The 27,135-nt window shown below is 40.7% G+C and overlaps 2 protein-coding genes and 1 long non-coding RNA gene across 9 annotated transcripts in view; 2 read left to right on the top strand and 1 right to left on the bottom strand.

Moving 5' to 3' along the window:
* Positions 1–5,005, top strand: part of col18a1a (collagen type XVIII alpha 1 chain a) — a 50,607-nt gene extending 45,602 nt beyond the window's left edge. For 3 of the 4 annotated variants that reach the window (XM_057032237.1, XM_057032230.1, XM_057032215.1), the window contains 17 exons: positions 64–141; positions 283–318; positions 401–454; positions 570–641; positions 859–924; positions 1,110–1,140; positions 1,479–1,532; positions 1,627–1,661; positions 1,753–1,872; positions 1,962–2,103; positions 2,203–2,267; positions 2,461–2,589; positions 2,672–2,704; positions 2,776–3,093; positions 3,209–3,406; positions 3,493–3,608; positions 3,688–5,005. In XM_057032237.1, the coding sequence (XP_056888217.1) occupies positions 64–141; positions 283–318; positions 401–454; positions 570–641; positions 859–924; positions 1,110–1,140; positions 1,479–1,532; positions 1,627–1,661; positions 1,753–1,872; positions 1,962–2,103; positions 2,203–2,267; positions 2,461–2,589; positions 2,672–2,704; positions 2,776–3,093; positions 3,209–3,406; positions 3,493–3,608; positions 3,688–3,901 (1,761 nt within the window). In that variant the 3' untranslated portion in view covers positions 3,902–5,005. The remainder of the gene's footprint in view (positions 1–63; positions 142–282; positions 319–400; positions 455–569; positions 642–858; positions 925–1,109; positions 1,141–1,478; positions 1,533–1,626; positions 1,662–1,752; positions 1,873–1,961; positions 2,104–2,202; positions 2,268–2,460; positions 2,590–2,671; positions 2,705–2,775; positions 3,094–3,208; positions 3,407–3,492; positions 3,609–3,687) is intronic. The other variant, XM_057032223.1, reaches the window with a different exon arrangement.
* Positions 4–26,676, bottom strand: LOC130525470 (uncharacterized). Its single transcript, XR_008950497.1, has 3 exons — positions 26,529–26,676; positions 5,892–5,967; positions 4–160 (listed from the first exon to the last, which is right to left on the bottom strand). It is a non-coding gene; the product is annotated as an uncharacterized LOC130525470 (long non-coding RNA).
* The window catches only part of pcbp3 (poly(rC) binding protein 3), a 31,570-nt gene continuing 14,055 nt past the window's right edge, over positions 9,621–27,135 (top strand). For 2 of the 4 annotated variants that reach the window (XR_008950496.1, XM_057032269.1), the window contains exons 1-3: positions 9,621–9,923; positions 20,707–20,771; positions 21,247–21,362. The gene's annotated coding sequence lies outside the window, so the exon portion shown is untranslated. The remainder of the gene's footprint in view (positions 9,924–20,706; positions 20,772–21,246; positions 21,363–27,135) is intronic. The other 2 variants (XM_057032260.1, XM_057032251.1) reach the window with 2 other exon arrangements.

The following is a 27,135-nucleotide window of genomic DNA, read 5'->3' as shown; positions in this document are numbered from 1 at the left end:
GCAGTTAAAATTCATCACTCCCCACTGTTTCGACTTCCCCGTAATCGAGTGGTCTATTCTTAGGGTGAGAAAGGTGAGCCAGGCCTAGCGATCGGACCCGATGGGAATCGTCTGTCTCTGGAGGGACTAACAGGTCTGAAGGTGGGTGCTGGCTACGTTTCTGTGAATCAAGCATAAATGCAGACTATAATTACTGTATATGATGATGTTTTCACTGTCTGCATTTTTAATCCGCTGCGCTTGATTAAATATCCTAATCCTCTCCCTTTCCCTCGTCTGTAGGGAGAGAGGGGAATACCTGGACCAGTTGGACCTCCTGTAAGTGTTTCTTGCATTGACATGATAAAAGGTGGCTAGTGATGTTCCCAGAAACTCATCTTTGCATTTTATATTGTTTTAGGGCCCATATGGCCCTCCTGGATTAAAGGGTGAAATTGGAATGCCAGGCAGATCTGTAAGGAACATTTGAATACATAAAGAAGTGGACACAGTTTCATACCATCTGAGCTGAAACTAATTTAGGTCATGATATTCCTTCCGATATGACATTTGAGTGACACTTTCCTCAGGGTCGTCCTGGTATAAATGGATACAAGGGTGAGAAAGGAGAGCCTGGGACTGGTTCTGGATTTGCCTACCCAGTAAGTGTTGTTATATGCTATGCTTTCGATAATTAGAGTGAAAAGAGGGTACACCCCATAATACGGTGTTAGCCCTGAAATCATAAACATGCTGTGGTTATAATACACAGGTCAGTTCAGATGGGATCTGAATCACTGATGTTATACCAGAAACAGCTGACCGGACCCTTTCTCTATGTATTTGGAGTAATAGAGTAACTGCTGCTCTCTTCATTAGGGGCCACCAGGACCACCTGGACCACCAGGCCCTCCAGGACCAACCATCAACCAAGATCGTTTCAATGTGAGTACACAAAATGGTGCACTTGACGTAAACTATAAGGACAATAAGTACTTTCCTGTTACCTTTTCAGGGGCTCATTGACCCCGTTGGCCATTTATTAATTTTGTATCATCCTTTTCCCCTATTGTGACTTTTGATGTCAACCGCTTAATCTGTTTTTTTTTTTTCCCCTAATCTGTTCACAGCGCTACGATGACACACACAGAAATTATCCAGGTATGGTCCCACATACACACAGTGTGTCACTTCAACACAAATGAAACAATCAGATTGTAAAGGCTTAGAGTGGAGTGGTTAAGTAAATGTGTCACTCAAGGAAGCGAGATTTAAACACCTTCTAAGTGTCTGCAGAGATATATGGTTCCATCTTAATGTCATGTGACCGAGCTGCCTCAGCCTGACGGGGATAGACGCGCTATTGTAGAGCGATTAAGCCGTCAAGTTTTATGAGATTTGAAAACTGGAGAAGTGATATAGTATACTAATAGCTTAGCCCTGCTTTTCTCAAACATCTGAGATGTAGCTAGTTCTCAAAAAATCCTGTTTTGTTCTAGCAGTCAAAGGGGAGAAAGGAGAGCGTGGTGAACAAGGCCTTCCAGGAATCCCTGGTAGGTCTTACTCTGTAGAACATACACTAACTAATCACCAAGCATCATCGGAGAAGAAGCACCTGATGGTAAAATACCTCTGTTTTTCTCCTAGGAACAGCCTCTAATTTTGATATCTATGCATATAAGGTTAGTTACTGAGTTACTCCAGCACTTGGATTTAATTCAGTTTAATTTATAAAAGCAAACATTCTCTGAATGAACAAACTTCTTCCATTAGAATGAACTGAAGGGAGAGCGTGGAGATCAAGGCCTGAAAGGAGAAAAGGGTGAGTCTGGGGGATATTACGACCCACGTTTTGGTGGAGTACAAGGACCTCCTGGCACACCAGGCCTGCCTGTAAGTAATCTTTCGTGCATTCTTCCTGTTTCTTTGGCTAAAGTTAAAAATGTGTAAAATTCTACTAAAAACTGATTTTCCCATTTAAGGGCCCCAAAGGGGACTCAATAACTGGCCCTCCTGGACCCCAGGGGCCACCAGGACAGCCAGGCATTGGTTACGATGGACCTGCAGGTTCTCCAGGACCACCCGGACCACCTGGAGCTCCTGGAACTAGCACATACAATTACCGTAAGTAGCTTTTTCCATGTGGGAATATTTAAGGCCTGATTGCTTATTTTCAATGTCCAACACTACAAAAACCTCTAACCAGCTCTCTTTAATTTAAAGCTGTCAGTCTGCCTGGGCCACCTGGTCCTCCCGGTCCACCCGGAATTCCAGGTCACTCCTCTGGGGTAAGTAATATTCCATTGAAATGATCCTCTGAATAACGTAGACTACAGATTCACTTGGGGTACCTCGAATTTTAATAACTCGTCCAGTAATAGATTTTTTTGTGCCACAAAAATCTAAGAATAAAATCAGCCATTAGTTCTTCATGTGTGTTGATGGAGATGTGGGTGAAGGTTCCTCACGTGTCTTCAACAGGTTACAGTTTTAAGGTCATATGACACTATGATTGCGACTGCCAGACGTCAGCCAGAAGGAAGCCTAATCTACATCATCGACAAAGCAGACCTGTACTTGAGAGTACGCAATGGACTACGGCAAGTCATGGTAGCCATCCTTTTATTCTTTGACTTAAGCAATGATGTATGAAGGTATAGTTCAGATTTAAAGGTTCCCCCTCTCCTTTCAGCTTGGAAACTACAGTCCCTTCTTTAGAGAACTGGTAAGTTCCACAAGAGAAAGGAAACAGATTTTGTCTTTGAACGTCAACCAACTCATTCATATGTCCTGAAGGAGAACGAGGTGGCAGAGGCCCAGCCTCCACCTGTCATCCTGTATCCCCATTCCCAAGACCAGTCCCACAACAATGGCGCTGGCCATTACTCCCAGGGTGGACCTGCTATACAACCCATTGATCCTCCACCACAACCGCCTGTAAACAACAACTACCCTCCCCACTATGAGCCCAGATTCCCTGAAACGAGACACACGGGCCACACAGATGGACGATTAGGCACTCAGACAGAGACCCAACACCCCGTGACCCCACAGCGGCCACCCAACCCGCCCGTACTGCAGCCTCTCGGGAATGTTGAAACATCAGCATCAGCAGTGAGTATGAGCCTTAGCACAGTAAAGGAAAGCACGTCTCAACACAAATGTATCGTACTCTGTAGCAGAAACGGTCCCATAGCACGTATTTAAGCACAAACCTCTGTCTCCTCAGCTACATCTCATCGCCTTAAATGCCCCACACACGGGTAACATGCGAGGAATCCGCGGGGCAGATTTCCTCTGCTTCCAACAGGCCCGAGCCATCGGACTCAAGGGCACCTTCAGAGCATTCCTCTCCTCCAAGCTTCAAGACCTCTACACGATCGTCCGAAGGTCAGACAGGGACAACTTCCCCATCGTGAACCTCAAGGTGAGACCTCAAATTAATAGTGTAGCGCTGTGTGCCTGTGTTTAAATATCAACGAGAGATACTAAATCATATCATCATCCTTTCAGGACCAAGTGTTGTTCAGAAGCTGGGAATCGATGTTTGGTGACGAAGCTAGCAAAATTACGGAGAATGTACCCATCTACTCCTTCGATGGCAGAGATATTCTCAGGGATAGTGCATGGTGAGTCCCACCAGCTGTTACTCTATATATGGATGTGGACTCACAGTTACTGACCGAATTGTCTGTATTTGTTGCCCAGGCCAGAGAAAATGGTCTGGCATGGATCGAGCAACAAAGGCCACCGGCAAACAGACCAGTACTGTGAAACATGGCGAGCGGGAGATCGCGCTGTGACTGGTCTGGCATCATCACTTAAGAGCGGCTACCTCCTGCAGCAGTCCGCCAGCAGCTGTTCTGGCTCCTACGTTGTTCTCTGCATAGAGAACGCCTTCACGTCACACTCCAAAAAATAAATCCCAGCTAATCTTTTTTTTAGATTTTTCTTCTCGGCCCCAGTTACAACAGTCTGAAGCACACCCTGTGAACGTCTTTGGTCCAACGAACTCGCCTTGTGGCTCTTGGCCTGGCAGAGACTTTTTGGAATCGCTTGCTCCGTCCCTCCACGAAACGCCAAAGATGGGTTAAAGAGAGACAAGTTGGTCTTTTTTTGTCTTGGAGGCATTGGCACATATTTACTCCATGGGTTGAGACCAGAGTAAGGAGGCAAAATCATATCCATTTTTAAATAATGTGTATTATGTTTGACATTTGTGCTTTTTTTTTGACATTACTGACGTTTGACATTTTGAACTGTTTATAATGTTATATTCATCTGTTTTTAGTATTGATCGTTTTCACATTTTCCCAGTTTCATTTCTGAATTTTGTGGGTTGTGATGGGGTACAGCAAACTGAAATAGTATTTTAAATTTAAAAAAAATACAGATATTTATTTTGAATGAAGATATGCAAGGACAAAATAATTGGAATAAATAAGTCATGCTAAACACTCATTTATACTATACATGGCAAAAGTTGTTTTAAATTTTCTCAAGAGCTTCTAATCAGCCTTATTACACACCCTGGGTTTTTCTAAATTTTTACAAAATACAGTATATATTTTAAACCAAGTCTTTAAAATGGGAAAGCTAGAGCCGTTTTATTTTTTTTATTTTCCCTGAAGTGCATTCTGATTTACATCACACTAAAATTCAGATAAGTTTGCTGAACAGAGACACCACTATATTAATCATTCCACAGGGATTCTTCCCATCTGAAATTGAGCCTTGGATTAAAAAAGATTTTTCCCTTATTGAACCACTTTGAAAGAACTCATCAGCAAGTAAGCTGGAAATGATTAGTTGCTACTAATCTGTGTTGGCGTGATGGCTGTCATTGGTGTTGGGGGAACCAATAAGGTTAAGAGAGACAGTATATGCTGTAGCCTTGGATTAAATATTCAACTGGGTGCTACTGATAATTTTACCAAACCTGTGGATCTTCTTTTTAAAATATAATTTGTGTTGAACCGTCTCCCCAGGCACCAAATAAAAGTCTTTTTCAGCTACAACAATTACACATCATAGTGTGTTTGGTTTTTTGTCGAACGATCTACGGCAGACCTCCAGAAGGACCGTGACCTTAATTCTCCTGACAGCGGCCATGACCAGCTGTTTTATGTCCCGTGGCATTGGCTCCCCCACAAATCTGTATCTCCAGAGGCTGCGAGAGGTGCTCATACATCATCTATTTACCTTCACAGTTAAATCACAGCAGCAGGTTAATCCAATTTCACCATGAAGTCAAACTGCAGAGCTAATGATACGTGTCATAAATATCCCACTGACCTAACACCTCATGGAATGTAAAGGTGGCCTTATCCAAGAGGACAAATACAATTCTTTAAAAATAAAATTGATTTTGCATTATGAGCACGTCTTGAAGCAGCGAAACCAAAAAGGAAGCCGAGTTCAGTAATCAGTTTGTTTAAAACGAAGACACAGCCCAGGTCAAGCCGATAACGTTGTTGTGAATTTTGTTAATTTCTAAGAAAATAAATTGCCAGCAGTCGTGGAGTCTACAGTAGCTTTTCAAGTAAAGTGGATTTTAAGGAGTCGAATTAGGTCACCAGTCATTGGCTGATGAAATCCGCTTAAATCTCTTCTTTATAGTTAGGAGGTGTTTCAAGATGACTTTTGATTAAGAAGATTAATTTGAATTATTCAAAGTTGGCCTAATTTAGCAGTTTCTTAAAAGCATTTTAACTTTTATGAGTTTAAGACATTCACATTTAAGATTGATGGAGTCAATAGAAAAAAAGTAAATAATTCCATTTCTATAGAATGTTGTCTAATTGTTTTTCCCCATTCTCATCAAATGTGACATTTCTTATCTCCTCACAAAGCCACTGTGACATTTGCCTGTTTCATGCATCTCATCCCAGATTTGTAAACTGGCATCTTACCTGATTTCTTGAATTACTGATGAGTTATCAGCTTTTCCCAGGTTACGATCTCTTTAATATTCATTCATTCAGGCAGCTGGAAAGAAATTTAATGAAGGAATTAATTTATTTTGTCACACCTATTCATAAAAATCATAAATGAGACCGTCATGCATGTATTGTAGGGTATAGATTAGGAGGAGCGGGGAATTTACTGTAAAATGGCTGTTTTAACGTCATTAGGCCAGCAGAGGTCACTGGAAATGCAGAGAATGATGCTCCAAAGCGTCAACATATTTTCCACAAAAAAGGGCACAACTAAATTATTTTTTTACTTTGTATCTTTTAACTACAACATTGTTTAAATGTCAGTTATAAACCACAAAAAAATACCACAAGATTTTAATCTCTGTCAAACTCGGGTAATTTCCAATACATTCTTTTTTTCCTTGAACTAATCACAAGGTCCCTATCCACATAAAAGCACAACAACCCCAGAAATTAAAGAATTATGTTCCCCAGGCGATACTAAACTGATGCAATTAGGTTTAACTGAAACATCTTTATCCTATTATATAGATTATTTATGGATTGATCTTTTCCTAAACCCAAATAAGAAGCCCAAGCACCCAAGTAATTGTTAGCTCAGCAAAAAGCTACAAGAATACAATGTAGAGGACATTGAGCATGGTAAAACTTTTAAACTTCTGTATTTCAAAAGTTTCACATTTCTATTAAAATACAGCAAAGCTGTCACAGGACTGACGGCACTGTAGCATTTCATCAACCTTGTGAAAAAAGAATTTCCTAAAAATAATCATTAAATACACTTCCTACTCGATTTCATCATATCATCTTCTTAAGCATCTCAACCCCATGAGCAGCCTTATGACAGCTCCAAGGCTTATATTAATTGACTGGGGGAGGGGGCTCTGTCACTGTGGCGTCCCCATTTGAAAGAAAAATAAACCAGAATCATAACTCACATCCAATATCTAAAAGTCTTTGGTTGAGTAAATCTTTAGGGGGGGATTGGATTGGTGAATTATCAGCCATTTAAGGCTCCCTGACAGTGAGGTTAGAGTGGGTGGGGGGCGGTCAGGAAGGACTCGGCAGCAGCTGGCTTTGCTGAACAGCGCTATCACAATGGCTGAGCAAGGCTATATTTAGTGGGTTCAAACTAATAACTACGTACACTGAAATCACCCTGCTCTGGTAATGATACAACAAGGTGACAGCCAGATATTGGGTAGTTAATTACACTTGTGGTGGAAGTCAAATGCCATCTCTGTCAGCCCTCCGGTTAGGGTTTTATTTGATGCCAGTGCCTTTGCTGTTGACATTAAGCTGAATGCAACAATCACAGCTCAGTCAGAGGGCCCGCTTGGGTTGGAGCTTTCACTGGTTCTCTCTATATATAGCGGCTATATTTGTGCTGTAAATCATTAAGAAAGCACGCACCGCTTTAATGCATTCTGCCTCTAACTGGATTGTGTCTCCCCATCAACTGAAAGGGTAACAATGAGACCCGAAGCAACATTTGTGTAGTATAATTTAGTTAAGGCCCACTGTGAGGCACTCACATTCCACTGACATTTAGACAGATAACGAGCAACAGCTTCTGTGGCTTAAAATCCCCATGTGAATCTTCTGGCATTTAAGCCTATTTTTTTCTTTTTTACCCCCCTCCTCATCTTTAAATATTTAATGAGGGGGGTCTTATCTACGGTGGGTGTGTTAGTATTGTGACCACTTAGTAAAACCTGCTCTCATCCCAACTGACCAACCAAATGCCTGTAAACACATTTTCTTTGGAGATCAGAGATGCAATTTAATTATTTAATTAAACAGTCCTCATGAAAGGTTATTGTAAGGAAGACAGGAAACCCCAGGGGGCTTGTGGAGCATCGCCTTTCACTAAATAACGTGCTTTTAAAAAAGTAAATCGGGGAAAAAATGCATGAAAACAATATTATCTTAATGAAACGTTTCCAACAAAGCCAAATGCTGTTGATGTTGTTGACATCATTTCGTTGTTGCGTCACCTTCAGCCTCAGTGATGGTGTCATTTAGAACTCCACAGACCCAGTCTCATGTTACCTCGCCACCAGTACACAGCTCACTTCCCGTGGTCATCACTGCAGCTGGCGACATATTCGATGTGACATCTCCTTCCATCTCCATATGAATTTTTTATGTCCCTTCCTCTCCCACTCACGCAGACAGGGCTCAGATCAGCTCTGTTCCGTGTATCTATATTACTGTAAATTATAGCATCCTTACACACGACTACTGCCCCCCCCATCCTCTGCTGTGACTTATGGATTTCCATGCAAGGTCCACATTGATAGAATTTATCACGATGATGCATCGTCATGCAATGGTTTGCTAGAGTCGCGATTTAATATAAACTCCACCAGCCTGGGATTAAGGAAACGTGCAACATGAATATCCATGAAATTAGTTTTCTAATTTGGAATGAAGTATGCATGTCCAATTCTCAGCTGTTGTAGGAGAAAGTTAATGCATGTTTTCCCCCCCAAATCATTCTAAAAAAAACTTCCTGGCAACTTCTTGGACCATGTAATGTGCACTCCTGTCCTGACTGTCAGATCTGACAGTATCCTTTCAAAATAAATGACAGGCTGAAATGTTATAAATTCTTTGCACGGCTCACGATGGGATTGCGGAATCGAGTTATTAGAAAGACGACTAGGCCGCATTAAATGTTGCAAGGGAATCAGAGTGGCATCACTACCACCGTTAATTATGAGGATATCATTTAGAGGCTTCAGACCCTTCGTGTAGGTCACAACACAAAACCATTTTAGGCTTTTTTTGTACACTAGTAGCTGGTTCAGAGGCTGTAAAAAAAGATGACTAACATGAAATCGCTCCCTAATGACCGTCAACAGCATCTGTAATGTGCTGCAGAGTTTGTAAATGTTGGTAAAGAAGTTGAGCGGCAACCTTTAAAAATTGGGCTGATAATTCCCTCCGCCCCTTAGAAAAATTGACTTTTCATCAACCTGCCTTTGCTGACACCAAAGAAAAGAGCTGCTTCTTTGCTCCGATTCTGAGTTATTACAATTGGCATTTCAGTGTCCAGGCTGCAGCAGTGATACAACCATTATTCTCCAACTTGCCGATGAGCCATTGATGGATGATCTATGGAGCTGGGAGCTATCGACTGATAATCTGAGACTCATGGTACCTAAGCAGACCTTTTATTGAACACAAGATACTTTAAATATGCCCTGATGAGAACTGTAAACACCGTATGATGCAAAAGGGGCCGGGCTGTGATCTCGTGAATACGAACACGTGCCCGAATGCGTCATCATCCTGTATGCCTCAGTTGACCGACTAATTGTCAAACTCCAGCTGACTGAGGTGTCTCTGGCAGGCTGGCGGCAGGGTGTTCGCCAGCTCAGTGCTGGGTTAGGTGGCCCAGAATCTAATCATCTCTCATTTCTCTGAACACACAAAATTCACACTCGCTGGCTGGTCTGCAGTGCTCTGCCTGTCCTTCAAAAAGAAAAGACCTTTTTTTTTTTTTTACGACTCCTTCCATATTGTAATTATTTCGACTAAGCTCTTGCACTTATTGGCTGGGGCAAGGCACCGGCTGCCTCCACTGTGATTGGCTGCTGAATGACTCTGTGCTGCTTGCTACTGGCTGCCTGAAGGAGGGTGGGAGGAGCACTCACCCCATCCTTCCCCTGTGGCAGAACGAGTAAAAGCAAAGACTCCTTCTCTGCCTATTATCTGAGTGACTCTGGGTTTTGGTGTCTGCCTCTGAGTGTGTGTCTATGGTGGAGAGAGAAAAGAGATAAAGAGAGAGAGGGTAAGGGAGGGAGAGATAAGCAGCATCTGTTCTCCCCCCTTTAGCCTCCCCATCTCCCTGTCACTCCATCCTTCCTCCCTTTTCCTGGACCACCCTTCAGCCCTAATTCAAGCCAGACCACGATCCCCCGACACCTCCCAGACCACCCCAGGACCCTTTGACTCTCCCGACACTTCTCCATCCCAGCAACTGGAACATCTGCACAGGTGAGCCCAGTTTAATTCATCTTGTTTTCAGCTTTTAACTTACCCTCCTCTGTCGTGCTGTTGATTTTGCCTCTTCTGCACTCACTTGGATCCGTCTTCTCTGCCCTGCCTCCGTGTGCATATTTTAAGTTTTGCTTGTAGCACTTCGGTCCCTCGTGGAACATCGTCACAGGAGATAATCTTACAGAGGTCACTGTATCCGTCTTTCTTCCTCCGATATTCTACAGCGATATCAACTTCCCCTCCCTCTCAAAAGCCACAATCTCTTCATCCTTATCGTTTGTGCAATCTCACCCCCTCTGGCTGTCCTGGTGTTTATGTTCATTACAAAAGTATACGCAAGTTTTCAAGGACAGCATGCTGCGTTTTAGTTATGGAAGGTGCATCTCTAATTGATTCTTGTACATTGAGATAAGTGCTCACGTTAGTTTGCTATTTATAGTTGCTGACGTGCCAGGCGCACGTGCTTTTGCTAGGCCACTTCCCTGATTCTGGAAAATAACACTGGACCATCCGCTGGCTGCAGAAACATGACACTGCACAAAGTATAATGCCTTTGCGAGGCAGTGACGTGGCTGATTGAATCAAGCTATCCTTCCAGCAGAACTCCAATATTCACGCAGCACATAAAGCATTCCTGGCAGGACCAGGGGGGAAAATCTGCTTACTTCTCCTCTCAAACATCCTGCACTTTACCAGAAAGGAAATGGTGCGAGCGCGGGTGTGTGTCAGTCAGACAGACATCCAGCTTAAGTGCGTTAGACGTCAATATGGCCAGCGGATTTTAAAGCCACTTTTGTAACCGAAAACTGATCTTTACGACAATGTCCAGCGCAGCGGTAATGTTGCTTTCCGACCTTTCTTCCTCAAGCTAGACAAAAAGGGACTTGCAGAACATCTGCAGAGTTCTAGGGCTCCTAAGGTTCCTTAAGGGAGATCAGCTGTCACTCTGAGGGTTTTAACTCTGATGAAATTCCCTCGATATTTCACAGTTACTTCTCAATGTCACTTTGATTCAACATCTTTTCCTAAAACCATAAATACGTCGAGGAACAGCAGATTTATGCTGTTAGCGGTGATCACATCAATCTGCTCAGGTGTTGAGCTGCTGTATTATGAAGATGTGTAAATTGAATGTTGAAGAAACATCTGCTGAATCTGAGCCAGAAGGAAAGTCACAACTGCTCGCTCCGGCCTTATCAGTTGTTTCCATATATCATCCCAACAAATCATGTTGACAGGAGGCCTTTTAAACCTTTGCAGTGCACTCAGCAAAAATATTAATGGTGAAAAACGCCAAAGACAGCAATAAAAACACATTTGGCAGATTGCATTACATGTCTGACAATAAAAGGCAGCTCAAAATGTTATGAATTGTTTCTATATAATTTTGGCTTTTGTGATTAGATGCCATAACTTTCATTTATGGATTTGCTAAAATAACATTTAAAAAAGCTACATTTAAGGTGTCAATGTCGTTTCACAATAGAAAATGCCAGAATAACACCAGATCTTTGTGGCATTTTCCCCAATTTCTTTTTAAGCACCTGCTGTATGTAAACTCTGTTCATAATATGTCAAACACTGTACAAACCATTTAATATGGGCACAGTGACAATTGAGTGTCCTGTTTTACGCCTCATCTGCGCGCTTGGAGACAATGAGCGAATTTCACTGTGTCTGAACAGTTTCACACTTTCAAATCTCAATGCCACAGTTGCTAGGTTAGCTGCTCCAGGTGCCTGGAAGGTTTGGGAATTCAATTAAGGTGCACAGACAACAGAATTGGTAGAAGTGACAAAGTATGAAATCTGAGTCAACAGGCTTTTGACTCCTTAAATAACGTCACTGGGGAAAGATGGCTCACCACACAAACGATGATTGCAGGATACTGGACAGCAAGAGTAAATTTTGCCCAACACATATATTTTTCAGCTGGCCACATCCTGAAATTGCATGTTTGGTTCCCTCACTAAATTTCCACTGGCGCAACCATACTATAAAAAGATGACTAAGATCAATCCAGTGACTTCACTGAGCCCTGATTCATCTAAGTCTGAAGTTGCTGCTTTGCAGGCAGCTGGCCCTTTGTTGCATAGATCTTTCGAGACTTTCCGGATCTCCTGCTGGCTCAAGACACACACTGCTGGGGGAGAAACTGCTGTGTGAACATGGACTGACACTTGTCCACTTGACAGCCATAAGTTGTCAAATCTAAAAATATAGTTATTTGTTAGAGATGACTCAATCAAGATACGCAGGGCATGAATATACATAACTGTTGTTGATATTTCTTTAATCATATTGATACACGTTGGTCCTATTTTGTAAAAGAGTTACCGCAGTAAATTATGGCTGCTAATCAAAGGCAGCAATGCTGCAGCTGGTGGTCAGACTTTTTTTTTTTTTTTTTTGAACCTTTCATGTTCCCCTTCACACACTTGATTAGTAAGCAGTTCTGTCACGGGGCTTAGCCGTAAAGTTAAAAAACAATCTACCCTGTGTCATATTTCATAACAGCACACGGGGCTTCGTGAGGGGGGGTGCAGAACATTGCTGGATGCTGAAATTGAACATGGCACCTTTTAGAAGCTGAAGCTTTCAAAGAGAATTATAGAGACTGAAATCTTTGCAAAGCTAGCAGCTGACGCAATTTACACTGCTGAAGGTTGCGAGATCTTTCCGAGGATGGGTTTGGGAGGAAAAACTAAAGTGGGAGTTAGTAAAGAGGGAAAAGCTGGAAGGTGGAGCAGGAAAAGAACCTCGCCCCATGCCGTTTTCCTACTATGACAGTGGTGACGCATGGCCATAAACAGGCAGTCCTGCTGCCCTGGACTATTTTTATATATGCAAATGGAGGAGTGCAACCAGCTCCATTCATGAACGCTGCAGTGATCCCAGGGACATAGAAGACTGTAGAAAATCATTAAATCATTTTGATGAGTATGGAAACCATGTTTCAAAATAATGTCATTTCTGGTGGATGCATTCTACACACCTCAGTGGTGTCTGCATCATGTAATGAATTATTAAAAAGGTGTGCGCAGGACTGTTTCAGAGTTTCTAACCACTCCCTGCAGAGATTCAATCTTGCAACAGCGTTTCCCCAAATCTGTTCTGTACCACCCTGCAGGCAAAATAAGACTCAACAGACCCCTGGAGATTGTTTGAACCATCTTCATGTTTGACCTCGAACCACATCTTGCTTTATTATTCCACTCTATCATTAGATAGCATTAAATTTACTTACATACTTACTGTTCTTAATAGCATAGTTTCCCAGGAGCGACTGATTAAAAGTAGGACTAGGATACGCATAAACACTGATTGATGGTCAAAAGGCCATCAGAGGGGTTTTGCGTCTATTGACCAGGAATGACGATGAGATCAGGGTGCTCAAATGCAATTTACCCTCCTTTCTGTATTGTTCTTCCAAAATAATACTGCCGCTTATAGTTACATTTTCTAAAAAACACAGAACTGTGCGGTAAATGTACGTGTCTGGTGATGTCAGGGGAAAGTATAACATATTTCTAAAGTCTAAAGCTCCTTGTCTGGGCTCTTGGCACTCCCTGCTGCCGCTCAGCATTTTTTCCCCCCCTTGAAAAAGCACCCAGGAGTTTGTAAGTGCGTGGTAGGTGTGAGCACATACCCTGACAGCTTAACATACTGATTATTCAAGCCTCTTAAGCTAAGCCATTGCACTCGAGTGATGAACGTCACCTCCCCTCCCTTCCGCAAATGGTCTGGATTTCTCCCTCTCTTGCCTTTATTCTATATTTGAAAGAATTGGAAAGCCAGTGACAGCTTGCAGCAAGAAAACCTGTTGTCTGGGAAGCAGAGGGGATCAGTGACACTGACATCCCTACACTGCCGTTGCTTTATTTAGACATAATCCATAGAACATAAGGTCCTCGCCTGCAACTTCTTGTAGAGAGCTGGTTAGCTACAGCCCTCATTGGTGTCCTACAAAGAATACAATTCCATTTATTCCAGTTATTGATGTCTTCATCACCCATATGTTCAGATGTATATTGATATGGACCTTAAACCAGCCATCATTATAAAAAAGGGGTAAACACTTTCTTAAACAGCAGAATACACATTATGCATCATATTGCTGTTTTGGTGACTCGAGGGACATCATCTGCTGTTCCAGTGTGGGGCCACCTTATGATATGCTGGCGTTGTGTCATAAAAGTGATGTTTATATTTTGACTCAGCCCTTTTATATTTGTAAAAGAAATGGAACTGCTGAGAGAAAGTGTGGTTGCACGGTGAAATCTGTCTTCTTCACCTTGTCTGTGCACATTTTCAGCTTGCTGGCCAGGTCTGGGTAACAGCCACTGAGCCACACCTGACTAACAGATTGGTCCCAGCTGGAGGCCACGACACCCACACCCACACTTGGCAAACGCTGTAGCCATTATTATGGATATATAAATATGTTTAAAATAAACATACACAAACAGTTAAAGTCAGACACACTTTTGATATCATATATACACATCTTTTCTTAAATATCTCTATAAAAAGGGCACGTGGATCTCAGTTTAATTCCATTTGACTGAGAACTAAAAAATCATGAATAACCACTGCAAGTGTATCAATTAATCATTGCTGCCAAGTGTCCCAATTAACCATTTTTTAAGTTCCCATATAATTAGTACAAGAGGCTGCTGTACAAGAACTAAGCCAAATATTCTTAAGCTGATGTAGAAAAGAAGGTGTGGGCTTGAGGAGCTTGAGAAAACACCTTCCGATTGCTGCTGCTGTGCACTCAACATCTTAAAAAGTGGGTTTGATGGGGAGAGTGGTGAAAATGAAGAGCTTAAAATCCCATTAGCCTGTGCTGTGTGATTCCACCTCCCCGTATGTGCGACCCAATTCATTAATCAGTGCATGTTTCAGAAGCCCATACTTTTAAATAATCCCTACATGTACGACCAAGTGTGACATTTGAATGCACTGAAACAATCTTGAAAGTGTGCGTCAACCGTAAAAAAGTACAACAGCTTACAGTCGCATGTTGATGCAAAAATCTTTTACCCCCTTTCTTTCCACATTAGGAGAAAGCAAATGTTCCATCGCCCTCCCGCTTCCTCTATTATTTATTTAATGGAATACTGAAAGTGTGTCAGTGCTACTACTCAGATATTGTATAAGACTCGGTGTGCACCAGTGGCATTCCTGACACCTTGTAGTCTTTACTCTTTATTGGACGTGCTGCTTCTTCTCTTATCTCTCCATGTGTTCTCTCCTGATGACATTAAAGACGTGGCATTTTGCTGGCCCGTTATGGACCCACAACAGTCTGCTTCAGATCAGCACTGCACAGCAGTGAAAGCGAGCTAAACCGCAGCCTTACGGACTTGGTGGGATAACAAAAGAGTGAATCAGTCATTGCATGTTGTTTATGCTGATATAATGGCAACACGTGGACCATGCTAAAGTGGTTTCTGTAAATAGCTGAAGAATTCACACAGGGAGCGGATATTAACACAGAATTTTGGTTTGACATACACGAGGTACATGCAGTGAAAAGCAACTAAAACATTCATATGTAGGAGGCTCTTAATTCCTCTTGCTATAAGGGATTACTGTGTAGATGTAAAATGCTCTGGAACATCAAACAGTTTGAGTGTATCTGCACAAAAACTTGATCCTTCCAGCTACATAATCACTCCACGCCGATTTGCTTGGACGCAAACCTATAAATCCTATAAATTAGAATTTGTAAATTAACAGCCTCATACATCTGCTCAATGGTGTGACCAACAGCATCAAGATTTTGGAGCTTTGTACAATTGTAGGGTTGACATAGTGATTTGTGTGTAAAGCCAGTGCAAAAAGCCTGAAAAATGGAACTGATCCTCAACAATGTTTCCTAAAAAGCACCTTGCATAGGAAATGTACCCAAGATGTATAGTACTTGTATTTGGCTGAATTATTTACATATTGTAATATATTTTCTAGGCAAATATCAAGTGTGTTCTATTTATGGGCACCATTTCTTATATACAGATCATTTAGCTACATAACATGCATCCAATTCAACACAATATGATATTATAGCACCATATACGCAGTACATATATGTTTTAATGTGTGAGATGAGGAGGTGTTCACAGTTCTGAAGACAAAAGCAGCAGCTGCCTCAGTTCAACATCATTAAATCTGTAAACTTGCTTCCTTGGGGAGCAATCATGCTCCATGTGTTGACAAAAAGAGGAAGGGGGGGTATGTCGTCGCAAAAATGGACCAGTCAACAGTCTGCTGCTAATAATTTATCAGATTTAATAAAGCCAGCGCTTCATGTGCAAAAATGTGGAAGTCGTAAGAGAAAAGAAACGGCTGTGCAATTTTCATGCACAATAGGGGGCCGTGTCCTGTGATGCGTGAACCTCAATTGGTTGAAGGTGGGTTTTTTTTATTAAACTGGGGTTTTGAGTTCTAATAGGCATGTTAGAATTAGACTTCTCGCCACACAAGGAAATAGGTTTCAATATTTGGATTATGTCCAAGCAAGGGAAATTCTGCATTTTTAATGTTTCCTGATTCATAAGTCAGTATAAGAATTATGGATGAAATGTTCCCTCCTGTGTAATGAGCTACTGAAATGACGATTTGCTACATGAGGTGAGACGTAAAGAGTGTTTTTTTACTTCCTTATATAGCCATTAGAGGTATCAGAATGTAAGCAGTTATGTATCCTCATAATATTAGAGGGATGTCACAGAAGTCACTATACTTATATTTAAATATTTAATCCCAGTCTTTTCTCCATACTTCGTCCTATAAAGTGTTTGATATCTGAAATGCCACTGCTCTGATACGCAGAGTTGCAAAACCTCTCTCTGCCATTTTCCTATGAATTTTGCTGCGTGTTGCTGTGCACAACCCCCCCCCCCATAGAAAATACTGTGGTGAGTTTTGCTTAATCTAGAGGATGTAACGTACTGCTGTGTATGTTTGCTATAAATCTTGGTCTGACAGTGCAGCATTACAGGAAGTGTTGCTTTGTATCCACCTCTTGGATTTGCCAGAGCTGACACAGGCTGTTCTCTAGAGGCTGCCAGATTTTTCACATCCACTGGCCTCAAAGGCCAGACTGTAGTCGCTCTGCATGTACCATGCCGTGCTCAGTTTGTAGGATCACAGGGGCTAGTTAACTATTCGAAATAAATGCGGAACAACGAAGAGTGCAGATTTCTCCATGCTGTTGGCTGTTGGCATTATTCAGACTCCATACTTGGTAGAAGCACCACCTACCACAGTCTCCAGTTTGATGGACAGCCATTTCCAGGTCTCACCAGAGAACTGGGTTAAGTCTGGGCTGTGGATGGTCCACTCAAGGACATTCACAGAGTGGTTCCTGTGTTGTCTTGGCTGTGTACCGAGGGGCCTCAATCTGGTGACTGTCATGAACCTGAAGCTCAGATTGGTGATCATGTCTCAACACCATTCCAAAGATGGCTATTTTGAAAGAATTGCCCAAATCATAATCTAGACATCTGGAGGCAGGTCATTTGTCTTAGAGTCTATTAAATACATGACAACTAAACCTACCACAGGTGAGCTCTAATAAAAGGTGGAGAAACATGTCAGAGATGATCGAGAAAAATCCAAGGCTGAAGTCCAAGTGTCATAATAAATAGCACGATTACTTTCAATCATTTGTTTTTTTAGGTTTTTCCGTTTTTAGATTAGAAAAACCAATTCAAAAATGTCAGCTTTATGCCATCTTTCTGGGGTGATAACTGCGCAGATGCTTCAGCACTCACACAGAACCTAGTCAGACAGCTATAGAATACGTATGTGCTCGGTCTTATCAACGCATGCACATCACATATCATAAATAAACGCACAGCTCACTCTTGACAGTAGCTGTAATGAGCAGGCAGAAAGGAAAGCCTTTGTGGACATAAACATGTCCAGAGTGAAGATATACAACTTGCATTTCCATGTCCAATTGAAGGACTGCCCTTCTCTGCAACACATGCACATCAGTAGAGACTGTAGCGCTCTGGTTTGAGGCCGATATATCAGGTAACCATCTATACAGTGCTAATGATACATTAGAATATGAACCATGCTTTCTACCTACTTTAATAAACAAAAACCCTTGTCTATGTTCATCTTTTATGCAGCTGAAAAGCCTCACCAATATTCAAATGTATCTTTAAAAGGCCAACAAGTCCTCAACAAAAGAGAATCATAATGGATGACAGGGGAGGCTGCATGAAGCATGACAATTGGATGATATGAATTATAAAGGTTTGCTGGATGCAGGTACATTGACATTTGTTTTCATTTCAAGCCACATGTTCTAATCCATTAAGGAATAAAATTGTCACAGGTTACTCTGCAAAGCAGTCACCACTGAGATGATGTATGCATTTACAGTACCTACATCTCAGTTACCTCTTGAATTAAACAGGTAATGAATAATGCCACTTATTCACCTCGGATGGAAAACTACATTTCTGAATCCTTTTATATTTGTTGTGTGAGGTACATAAAAGTGGAAACAGAGGTACGATACTGATCAAAATGCCAAGCATTTCAACAATACAGCCTATTTTTCCAGATGGGATTTTTCCAAATGATTACACCTTGCAAATGTCATATTATAAATTACATTTTTATTTGTTTTTTTCAGGTTAATCTGATCAGTTTATGCAGGTGCTTGCTGTTCAGTGAAGGTTTATTCTTGGTCAAATTTAGTCAAACCTTTCCAGTGTGGAATCAGAGTCAGATTTCCGCACTGTGAGCACATACCACCATCTAGTGGACTGAACATTCACACATATATAATATAAAAGAAGCATGCACTAATATATTTAATGCTTCCCACACATTATGATGGAGCTTTAAGATGTGTTCAGTGGCCATTGCTGCAATCTTTGCACAAACTGCAAATCATGCTTTTGTTACACAGATCTATTGTGTTTGCAACTTACCCCACACCAAAACTCATAATTCAGCTTCTTCTGTAAAACTTTCTTCTCTATAATTTGACAGGCAGCACATTTCTGAAGAAGTGATGCAGTACGTTTTCACTCTACGAAGGCAGAAAGCGACAACTAATGTGCAGTAGTTGGAAGTTTTGTGTTGTTCTCTTTACAACCGAGCGTTCAGCAACTCTGACAAGAAAAAAAAACACCTCTGAAGCTCAAATCCCGACAACGCAGCAGTCAAGTGAGGCGAGACTCGCTCTCCAATAAACACAGCATGACTAATCCCTTCTCACAAATGGCAAGGCCTAGTCATCTCCTACACAAAGAATGGTCTCAATCTATACGACTTCAAAGCGAAACCACGACACCGACTTGAGTGATGGAATTGCAGTTCTGAGAGAAACACACCAGGTCAACAAAACAAACGCTGCAGCGTTTGCTAAAAGCTTCATGGACAAAGCTCTGCCACAGTGACCACTTATGTGCTGCACAGCCCCTTTTTCCCCCAGTGCGTTTAAGCACTGTCAATTATTCAGTGTGTGATTGAGGACGTGAATTAGATGTAAGCATTTACAGTTGTTTTGGTAGGTGTATGACTAAATAAGGGTTTGTATGTGTGAAGTAAAGGTGTAAATTACACCTTCAATGCTTTATGTCTGACGTTATAAATACGGTGGAAATATCTGGCATATTGACCCAAATATAGGAAACTGAGAATGATTTCAGTTTATTAAAAATAAAGCCATAGGTTTGGATTGTATTTTATACATCAGCATGTACAGCATGTTCACCAATGCATATAGATAATAGATGGTTTAGTTTTATACCTTTTGTTAGTACCATATCTGTAAGGGGATTATCATCTTAAAATTGATCCCCCATAGAACCATGGCACACTTCCTTAAGCATTTACAGTCTCCACATATTTACAGTCTCAGTATGAACCTTATTACAAAAATTCATTTTCCAATGTTTGCTTCTCTGCTGCCCCCTGTCGAATAAAGGTGCATCTGCATGCTCATCTTTTGCATGTCAGAGGTGCGAGGGCGAGGGCAAGAGGGAGTGAGAGAAATGTCTTTACCATCAGGGAACGGCAAGTCCTTCATTAGATGGGGTCAGGGCTCTAATCTTAGGAGGTGATTATATTGTGAGGATACTTAATGAGGATAAAAGAAAAAAAAAAGAATGGGGATTGATAATAGCCTTTTAGATATCATTAAACATTGATACTGTCAGGGGACTGGAGTACACTAGGGTCTTTTTCATTGACTTTCAAGCTGGGTGCTAATAGAGTTTCACCTTTGAGGACCTCCACACCCCCATCCAGCCTTCAGAGAATCTAAAGCTTAGAGGGGAGCTCAGTTTGCTGCACCGCTTCTATGGATGAGATTAGAGCATGTGCTCTAAATGTGCAGGGTTATGAACCCTGGCTTTTGTCCTGTATTATCGCAAATGGATGAGCCATATAAAACCCTCACTCCCAGAAAACTTGCATATTCCTTTGACATTTTTTCCTCTGCCGTGCACTGAACCATGCATTTAGAACAAACATTTATATTTGATCCTGTCCACAATAACTTGTTAGAACCTTTACATTGTTATTCGACAGGCCGACCAATAGAGGGCAGTAAACTTCTAAAATAAACTGAACTGGTGAGAGAATAAGAGGCAGAAGACTGAAACCATCATGTCTTGTACAGAACAATTTCTCCTGAAATGCTGAGATAACAGCTCCTCAGCTCAGTGAAAGAAACAAACGTACAACTGATTAATGATGTAATCTTTCCCATATTCAGAATGTCTCATTTCTATCTTCCTGACAGATATGCCCAATTTCCCCCCACAATTCATTGGATCTGAATAAGAATCAGCTGGTGGGTGCAGTAAAGTAAGTGGTCATCTTTAATTTGAAAAACTTCACACATTTTATTGCAAAGACATGAATCGTTGGACAACATTCAGATAAAAAGGAACAATGATTGTGTGAATCAAAGTTCTCTTCACTTGGTAGAAGTAATGCAGAAGACCACTAGGAAATATTATATATTATTGAATCCAGGCATATCATCAAGAAAATATTTGCATGGGTACTTGATATAATTAAACTTATAAAGGCATGACACAGTATGAAAAACTACTTGCATAATTCTTCCCATCAGAATAATATCACATTTAAAATTAAATTAAGGGTTAGGTATACTTAATCTCTCATTTTGGTTTAGATTTTTTTTTCCAGTTATTTATATTCTTTTCAGAAATATAACTTTGTAGAATTCTTTTTAAATGCCTGATAAATGTTCAAGATATCCAACTCCATACATCAGCCAAGTACTCCTAATCCCTTATTTGTCATGGCTTTTCAGGATGGAATGGCTATCAACCAGAAGAGAGATCGACGGGCTGATGAACTGATTTGTGCTAAAGTGAAACCACATTTCTCTTGTGTCCTTTATGCCCTGAGAAGAAACAACTCAAACAGGTCTGTAACAACTCTCATCCCACATCAGTGTTATAGGCTTCATGATGTTGCTTGCAAGCGATATGCTAACGTTACAAGTCCAAGTTACACACACATGGGTATTATTTAAATAAAGTATTACAATGTGATTTTAAAAAAAATAAACAAGAGCTATCAAGACTAAAGTATTAAGACAACAAATCAAAATGACAAAACTAATGCAGCAGTCTTTACAACCATCTATATCTTAATCCAGAGGGTTTAGGTGTCAGATGTTAGCCAGCTCCCGAGTGTCTGAGGAACTCTAAGCAACTTTAAAACACATTTTTAGGTTTCAGACAAGAAAATAATTTACATCTCTTTCCATTGTCATCATGCACTGGGAATGATGGTCTTGGCACTGGTGTGGATATCAAAAATTACCAGCAGTGCCTGAAGATAACTGCAAATCCAGCCCAACCTTTTATGGGAAAATGTTCACCAACTGGGTCCATTTTTGCAGATGACTACACAGCAAACTGGAGACAACGTCTAAAACAGAAAAAGCAAGCATACTTGGACAGCACAGCAAAGATGTGCATCTATATTGTGAGCAAAGGAAGCATCGAGACAGTAAATGAACCTGAAGCCAAGACAGTCCTGCAGTCAATTCCGTGGGACAGTGTGATTAACCACGAGAAAGGAGCAAAGAGATCAGGGCTGCACACATGATGACGCAACTAACTAACAATCAATAATTAATCAGGGGAAAAAAATACATTTTCACTCTGTTGAACAAATCACAGAACTTCATTAAAGTGCTCAACAGTGAAGAGTGGGGTGTTAAAGTAATAGTAAAAGCTATAATCCCTTCCCCTTTCTGTTCTTTAATATTTCAGCACATTAATCTCTCTTTAATGGGCACGCTTGAGGTGGGACACACGTGTCAAAAAGGATCAAGCTGAGGAAATGTATAAAAGACAAACTGCTTTTCTTATCAGCTTCCAGGAAACATTACTTCCATCTTCTCTTTCATCTCAAACATCACAGAAAAGCCAGGCTGGCAAACATGACTGGAGAGTTCTGATGTTTCTGACATTTTCTGACTACTGCCATTTGTAGCTGACAACCTAGCATTACCATTAAAAAGGACACGGGCTGTCACTTTTTCTATCAATGCGTCATCAAAAAGAAAACATCAGTTATTAATTTTTTTCCCCCTATTTAGTTCAGCATGTACTGCTTTTGTAGTTAGGTTTGCCTTTGCAATATCCAACAAATAAAAGGGTAAAACGACATCCTGTAATTGGTACCTGCTGTCTCACATACACTGTTACAGCTGTTACAACAGTTGTGTGCGAGTGTGCATTAATCAAAAACAAATGATGTTCTTCATGCAGTAGAGCAGAAAAAAATGCATCGTTATATCTGGGGCCATCATAGCCCCAGAATGTTTCAGGTAATCTATTAAAAAAGGACAGCACTGCAAAAACCTAGTTCCTTAATTGGCACAATTTGCCTACAAATGCTGCATATACACAATTACAGATTTCTGGAGCATTCATAAGGATGTTCTGTCTCAAACGTAAAACTCATTAAGTGTTAGCTGCTTATAGCTGTTGCTGAATAGGGTGCAAATATCAGCACTCCTTCCTTCATAGGACTACGTACATCAAAATGGCCGCTCTGCACAAAACTAAATTAGAATCGGAGAGTCCAGCAGGTCAAAGTGCACGAGACATGTTGTCATTTTTAACCTATTTAAATGCAGCAGATGTGGAGGTTTGTCTACTCGGGTATAGTGAAGACACAAAAAGAGGCATTCAAACATTAATCTCCACACTTGAAATCCATAGTAATCAGATTCATCTGTCATTCCATATTCATCAACCACAATTACCAATAGCACGCTTTAAACAGAATTCATAGTTACGAGAACATGTCAGGATATGTTTATTAAAAAAAGGTTAAGCATAAAGTGCCATTTGTCTGCAATGTTGTATGTTAATTGTGTTGTTTTTCCACCTGAATAGTTCTCACTGTTGGAAATTAAAATCAGCATCCCCCTAAATCCTGAGCGGCAGATAAAAACATTCCTGAAAGTGCCATAGAATTTGAAGAGGCACAAAAATAATCATCATAATATGGTTTTAGGAGCATCAATATTTGTGCCACATGATTGAGGAAAAGCCTGTTCTACCTACGCTGGTGGACAAAGACATACAACCCAAGCTTTTATTATTCATGCTAGGTGACAACATAATTTGGACTTGGAGGTTAACTGGCGGAACCTAAATAAGAGTGAAATAAACAGAACATAAAATCACCACAGTAAGAAGAACGATTTAGCATCAACCTGAAGTCATCACTAGTGTGTCTCCACAGCACCGTGTCTTGGCGCCTCAGAAGGACAATGGTGCTAACAGCCACAAGCAAACTGGTCATCATATTTCCCAGGAGTTTCAAGGCAAAAATGCACTACAAACTAAACATATGGAGATTTTAGGAGCTGCCATGATTCACTGACATGTCAGTCAGAATATCCAGGGTCCCATTTCAAGCAGAGACGACCCCAATCCTCCTCTTTGCCCGGGGCTTCCAGAGGGGCACCCAGGGTGCCTTATGCCCACATATTCCACAACACTGTCCCACACAGTCAAATCACGATCAGAGACTTCACCCAGACGAACATTTTCGGGGTTACACGCCTAATGGTGACATCACGAACCGTGACGTCGTGACCACATGACTCCGTGTCTTGACCAAGTACTTGCTCGTATTCCATTTTGTCTTGGCGATTGAGCAGTGATAATATTTCAGTCGCACCTTTCCAATCTTTTGTTGTCAGCTGAGGTTCTGGTCAACTCTTATAAAAGCTGCAAAAAAGGTAAATACTTCTAAAAACAGTTTTCACCATAAATCTGAATGCTTGTAAGCCATGTTATGGTTTTAAAAACATTTCAGTGACCTCCATTTTGCTTAACGTTTGTGTGTATAATCAGATCGCACAATATCTGAGATGATAATTTAACTGGTTAATTGCATTGTGTGAAGCTCTTGACTTAAAATATGCAATGATTTCTATCATACATTGAGCACGTTAAATGAAAATAATGGATGGTTACAGTGATATTTGCAGAAAGTATTTCCATTTATGGGAAGAAATAGGCAAGTTTAAGCATAGCCCACATTATTTATATCAGTAATGGTCAAATTCCACATGTCCTATTTACACACCATTGCCATTTATTTATTTAATTTATCATTGGTCATCCATCTAGAATGCTTCCAAAATCTGCACCCACCCTCCGAGCACAAGCTATTCGGCAGAAGAACAATGCAAGAAGCCGTCAGATTGTCACTAATCTGACCTGAAATGCCAACTAGGCCAAATGATCGAAGATGACAGATTTCCAGGCTGCTTTCAGGCGAACGGGTCAGGCAGAATGGCTGCTTGAAGACTCACATGCTACAACAAAAGACTTGTGGCAATACAAGCCTGGCGATACATTCAACATTACTCTTTCATTATCCTACAACTCATTTCACCAAATGCATCCAGGGTGTTTGGCGCTCAGGAGTCGTTTCAGAAATATCAGTAATTTCTATGTATTAAATTAGAGTGTTTATGGCTAACAGGCTACATCAAACCACGATGGTGGGGAGAGAATAGCATGCATTTGAGGATTCTGCACAGAACACTATTAAAGGAGTGGTATACCTAGAACAACATGAAATCTGCAAGAATGTTTTTGTCATGACAAATGACCAGCAAATATAACATCTTTATGCAGATTTTTGCAGCATATCTTACCTTATATACAACATGTTAGCTTTGAGGGCAGCAGTGCTCCAGGTCATTGAGCAAACCTAATATGAGATCGTCTGTATTGTATTTGTCGTTTTTTTAATCGTCTAATGTATTTGATTATTTTTTAATTTTTATTTATCAAGGGACAGTGTGCAATAGAAAAGGACAGTACTTCACTTCTAAACATTCTCCAAATGTGCATGTAAGAGGACACAAGTTCTCAAGATTGCTCATTTGGGGATTAGAAACAATATTTTTTCAATTAACGTTAAATTCCTTAAATGAACATAGACACCAATATCTCTTGGAATTTGCCCTGTCCACTCCAGCAACATCATAATGTTGTTTATTTCCCTCTTTTATACCCTGTTGTGTCTAAGAAACCAGCAGGGTGGACATTGAGGTCACAAGGTTTGAGTATTAGATGGCAAAATTTGCACACATAAATATTAACCTGTCGGTTACTTGACCAACACTACAGCTTTAACAAATGAAACACAATAATACATGTTCATTAAATACATGTTCATGTACATCACATTAAAACGGGTTAAAAATAATATTGAGCTCTGGCTCAACTGTGGTTCACGTAGGTTCCAGAAAGTAACAATGAAGCTTTCTGCAGACTGAAGCAGCAGCTACAGCACGATCACAACATTCTGATAAGAAAAAGGATTGAAGATATGGCCGACACCATTATGTGTGAATCATGTAGACAGTGTCTCTGCACTACACATCATCAAACAAGCTGGGCAAGATGCATTTGTGTGGTCCAACGGACAAAAGAAAGAAATTCTCTAATTGCAGTGTAGAACAACGGAGCCTGAGCTTGTTGGCCAATATCAAGACAGGCTTAGCAGATGCAAGCAACAGCTCTTCCACATCAGATGGCAATGTACTGCCTAGAGGCAAATTAGGAAGTCTCACAGAAAATGAGTGCATGCTGCACAGTGATTTTTGTTAGAACTACTTGTGCAAATGCAGTCCAAATTGCCTTGAAAAACCTACACTGCTTACAGTTCTTCATTGATGGAGCGGCCCTCGGTATAACTGACAATCTAGCATTTGCAAGGCTGATCAAAACTCAAAAAATTGCATCATATCGACTCAGTAAAACGGATTGCAATAAAAACAATGCATGTACAAGTTGTTTTTAAATGTGTCATATCATTTATTTATTTTTAAAGTGAGCATTTAATGATAGAACGTCATCCTACTTATGGTAAGGCATGGAGAAATTGGAAATGAAAGGAAAACCAGAGACTTTGCAGACTAAAGACATATTGACCCACATATTGATCCACTAGCGATCAATCACCTTCACTGTAGCTAACAGTGGCTGAAGCCTCCAGGGCTTTCAAAAAGGAATTGGATATTGCAACAAGACATAATTTTACTCACCGTTGAGATGATTTTTCTATTTTGAGGGTGCTTCTTTCATTTTCCAAGTTTAAATTCACAAATTTTGCAGCGCATGTTTTCCAACTATTTTCCCGTCAACCGGAAGTGCAGGTTTGCTACTTCGTAGCTACAAATGACAAATAAGATCTTACAAATTAGTTTTCAACATTGTTATTTATATTTTAGACCTGCGTTCACACTGTTTTTTCCAGTTTATAACAGCCCTTTCCCGGTCTCACTCCTTTATAATGACTTAATTTTATTCACCTGGATTTCACCAGCAACACCACCTGGTGTTATACCGCATTTGCCCGCTAAATTGAAGTGGCGCTGTTTCAAATTTACTCTCATGCTAAAACTATGACGTAATCATTAGTGTAAAAGTATTAAAATTAAGGTGGACTTTTTTTTCCAAAATATTGAGTATAGATGTTTTACAAAGTCATAACTAGGTCTCAGTGATATTTTTAGTAAATTAAATAACATCACTGTCTCAACAGGGAGGACAAGGGCAACTGAAGAGCACCTATTATTTTTTAATTTAATCGTTGGATCATGCTGTGTTGGTGAAATGACAAAGCCCATATGGCTATAAAACATTTG

Source organism: Takifugu flavidus, chromosome 1, assembly GCF_003711565.1.
Source record: "Takifugu flavidus isolate HTHZ2018 chromosome 1, ASM371156v2, whole genome shotgun sequence".
In the NCBI taxonomy this organism is placed as follows: Eukaryota; Metazoa; Chordata; class Actinopteri; order Tetraodontiformes; family Tetraodontidae; genus Takifugu; species Takifugu flavidus.
The sequence above is the reverse complement of the archived record's forward strand: the minus strand, read 5'-3'. Positions and strand labels throughout refer to the sequence as shown.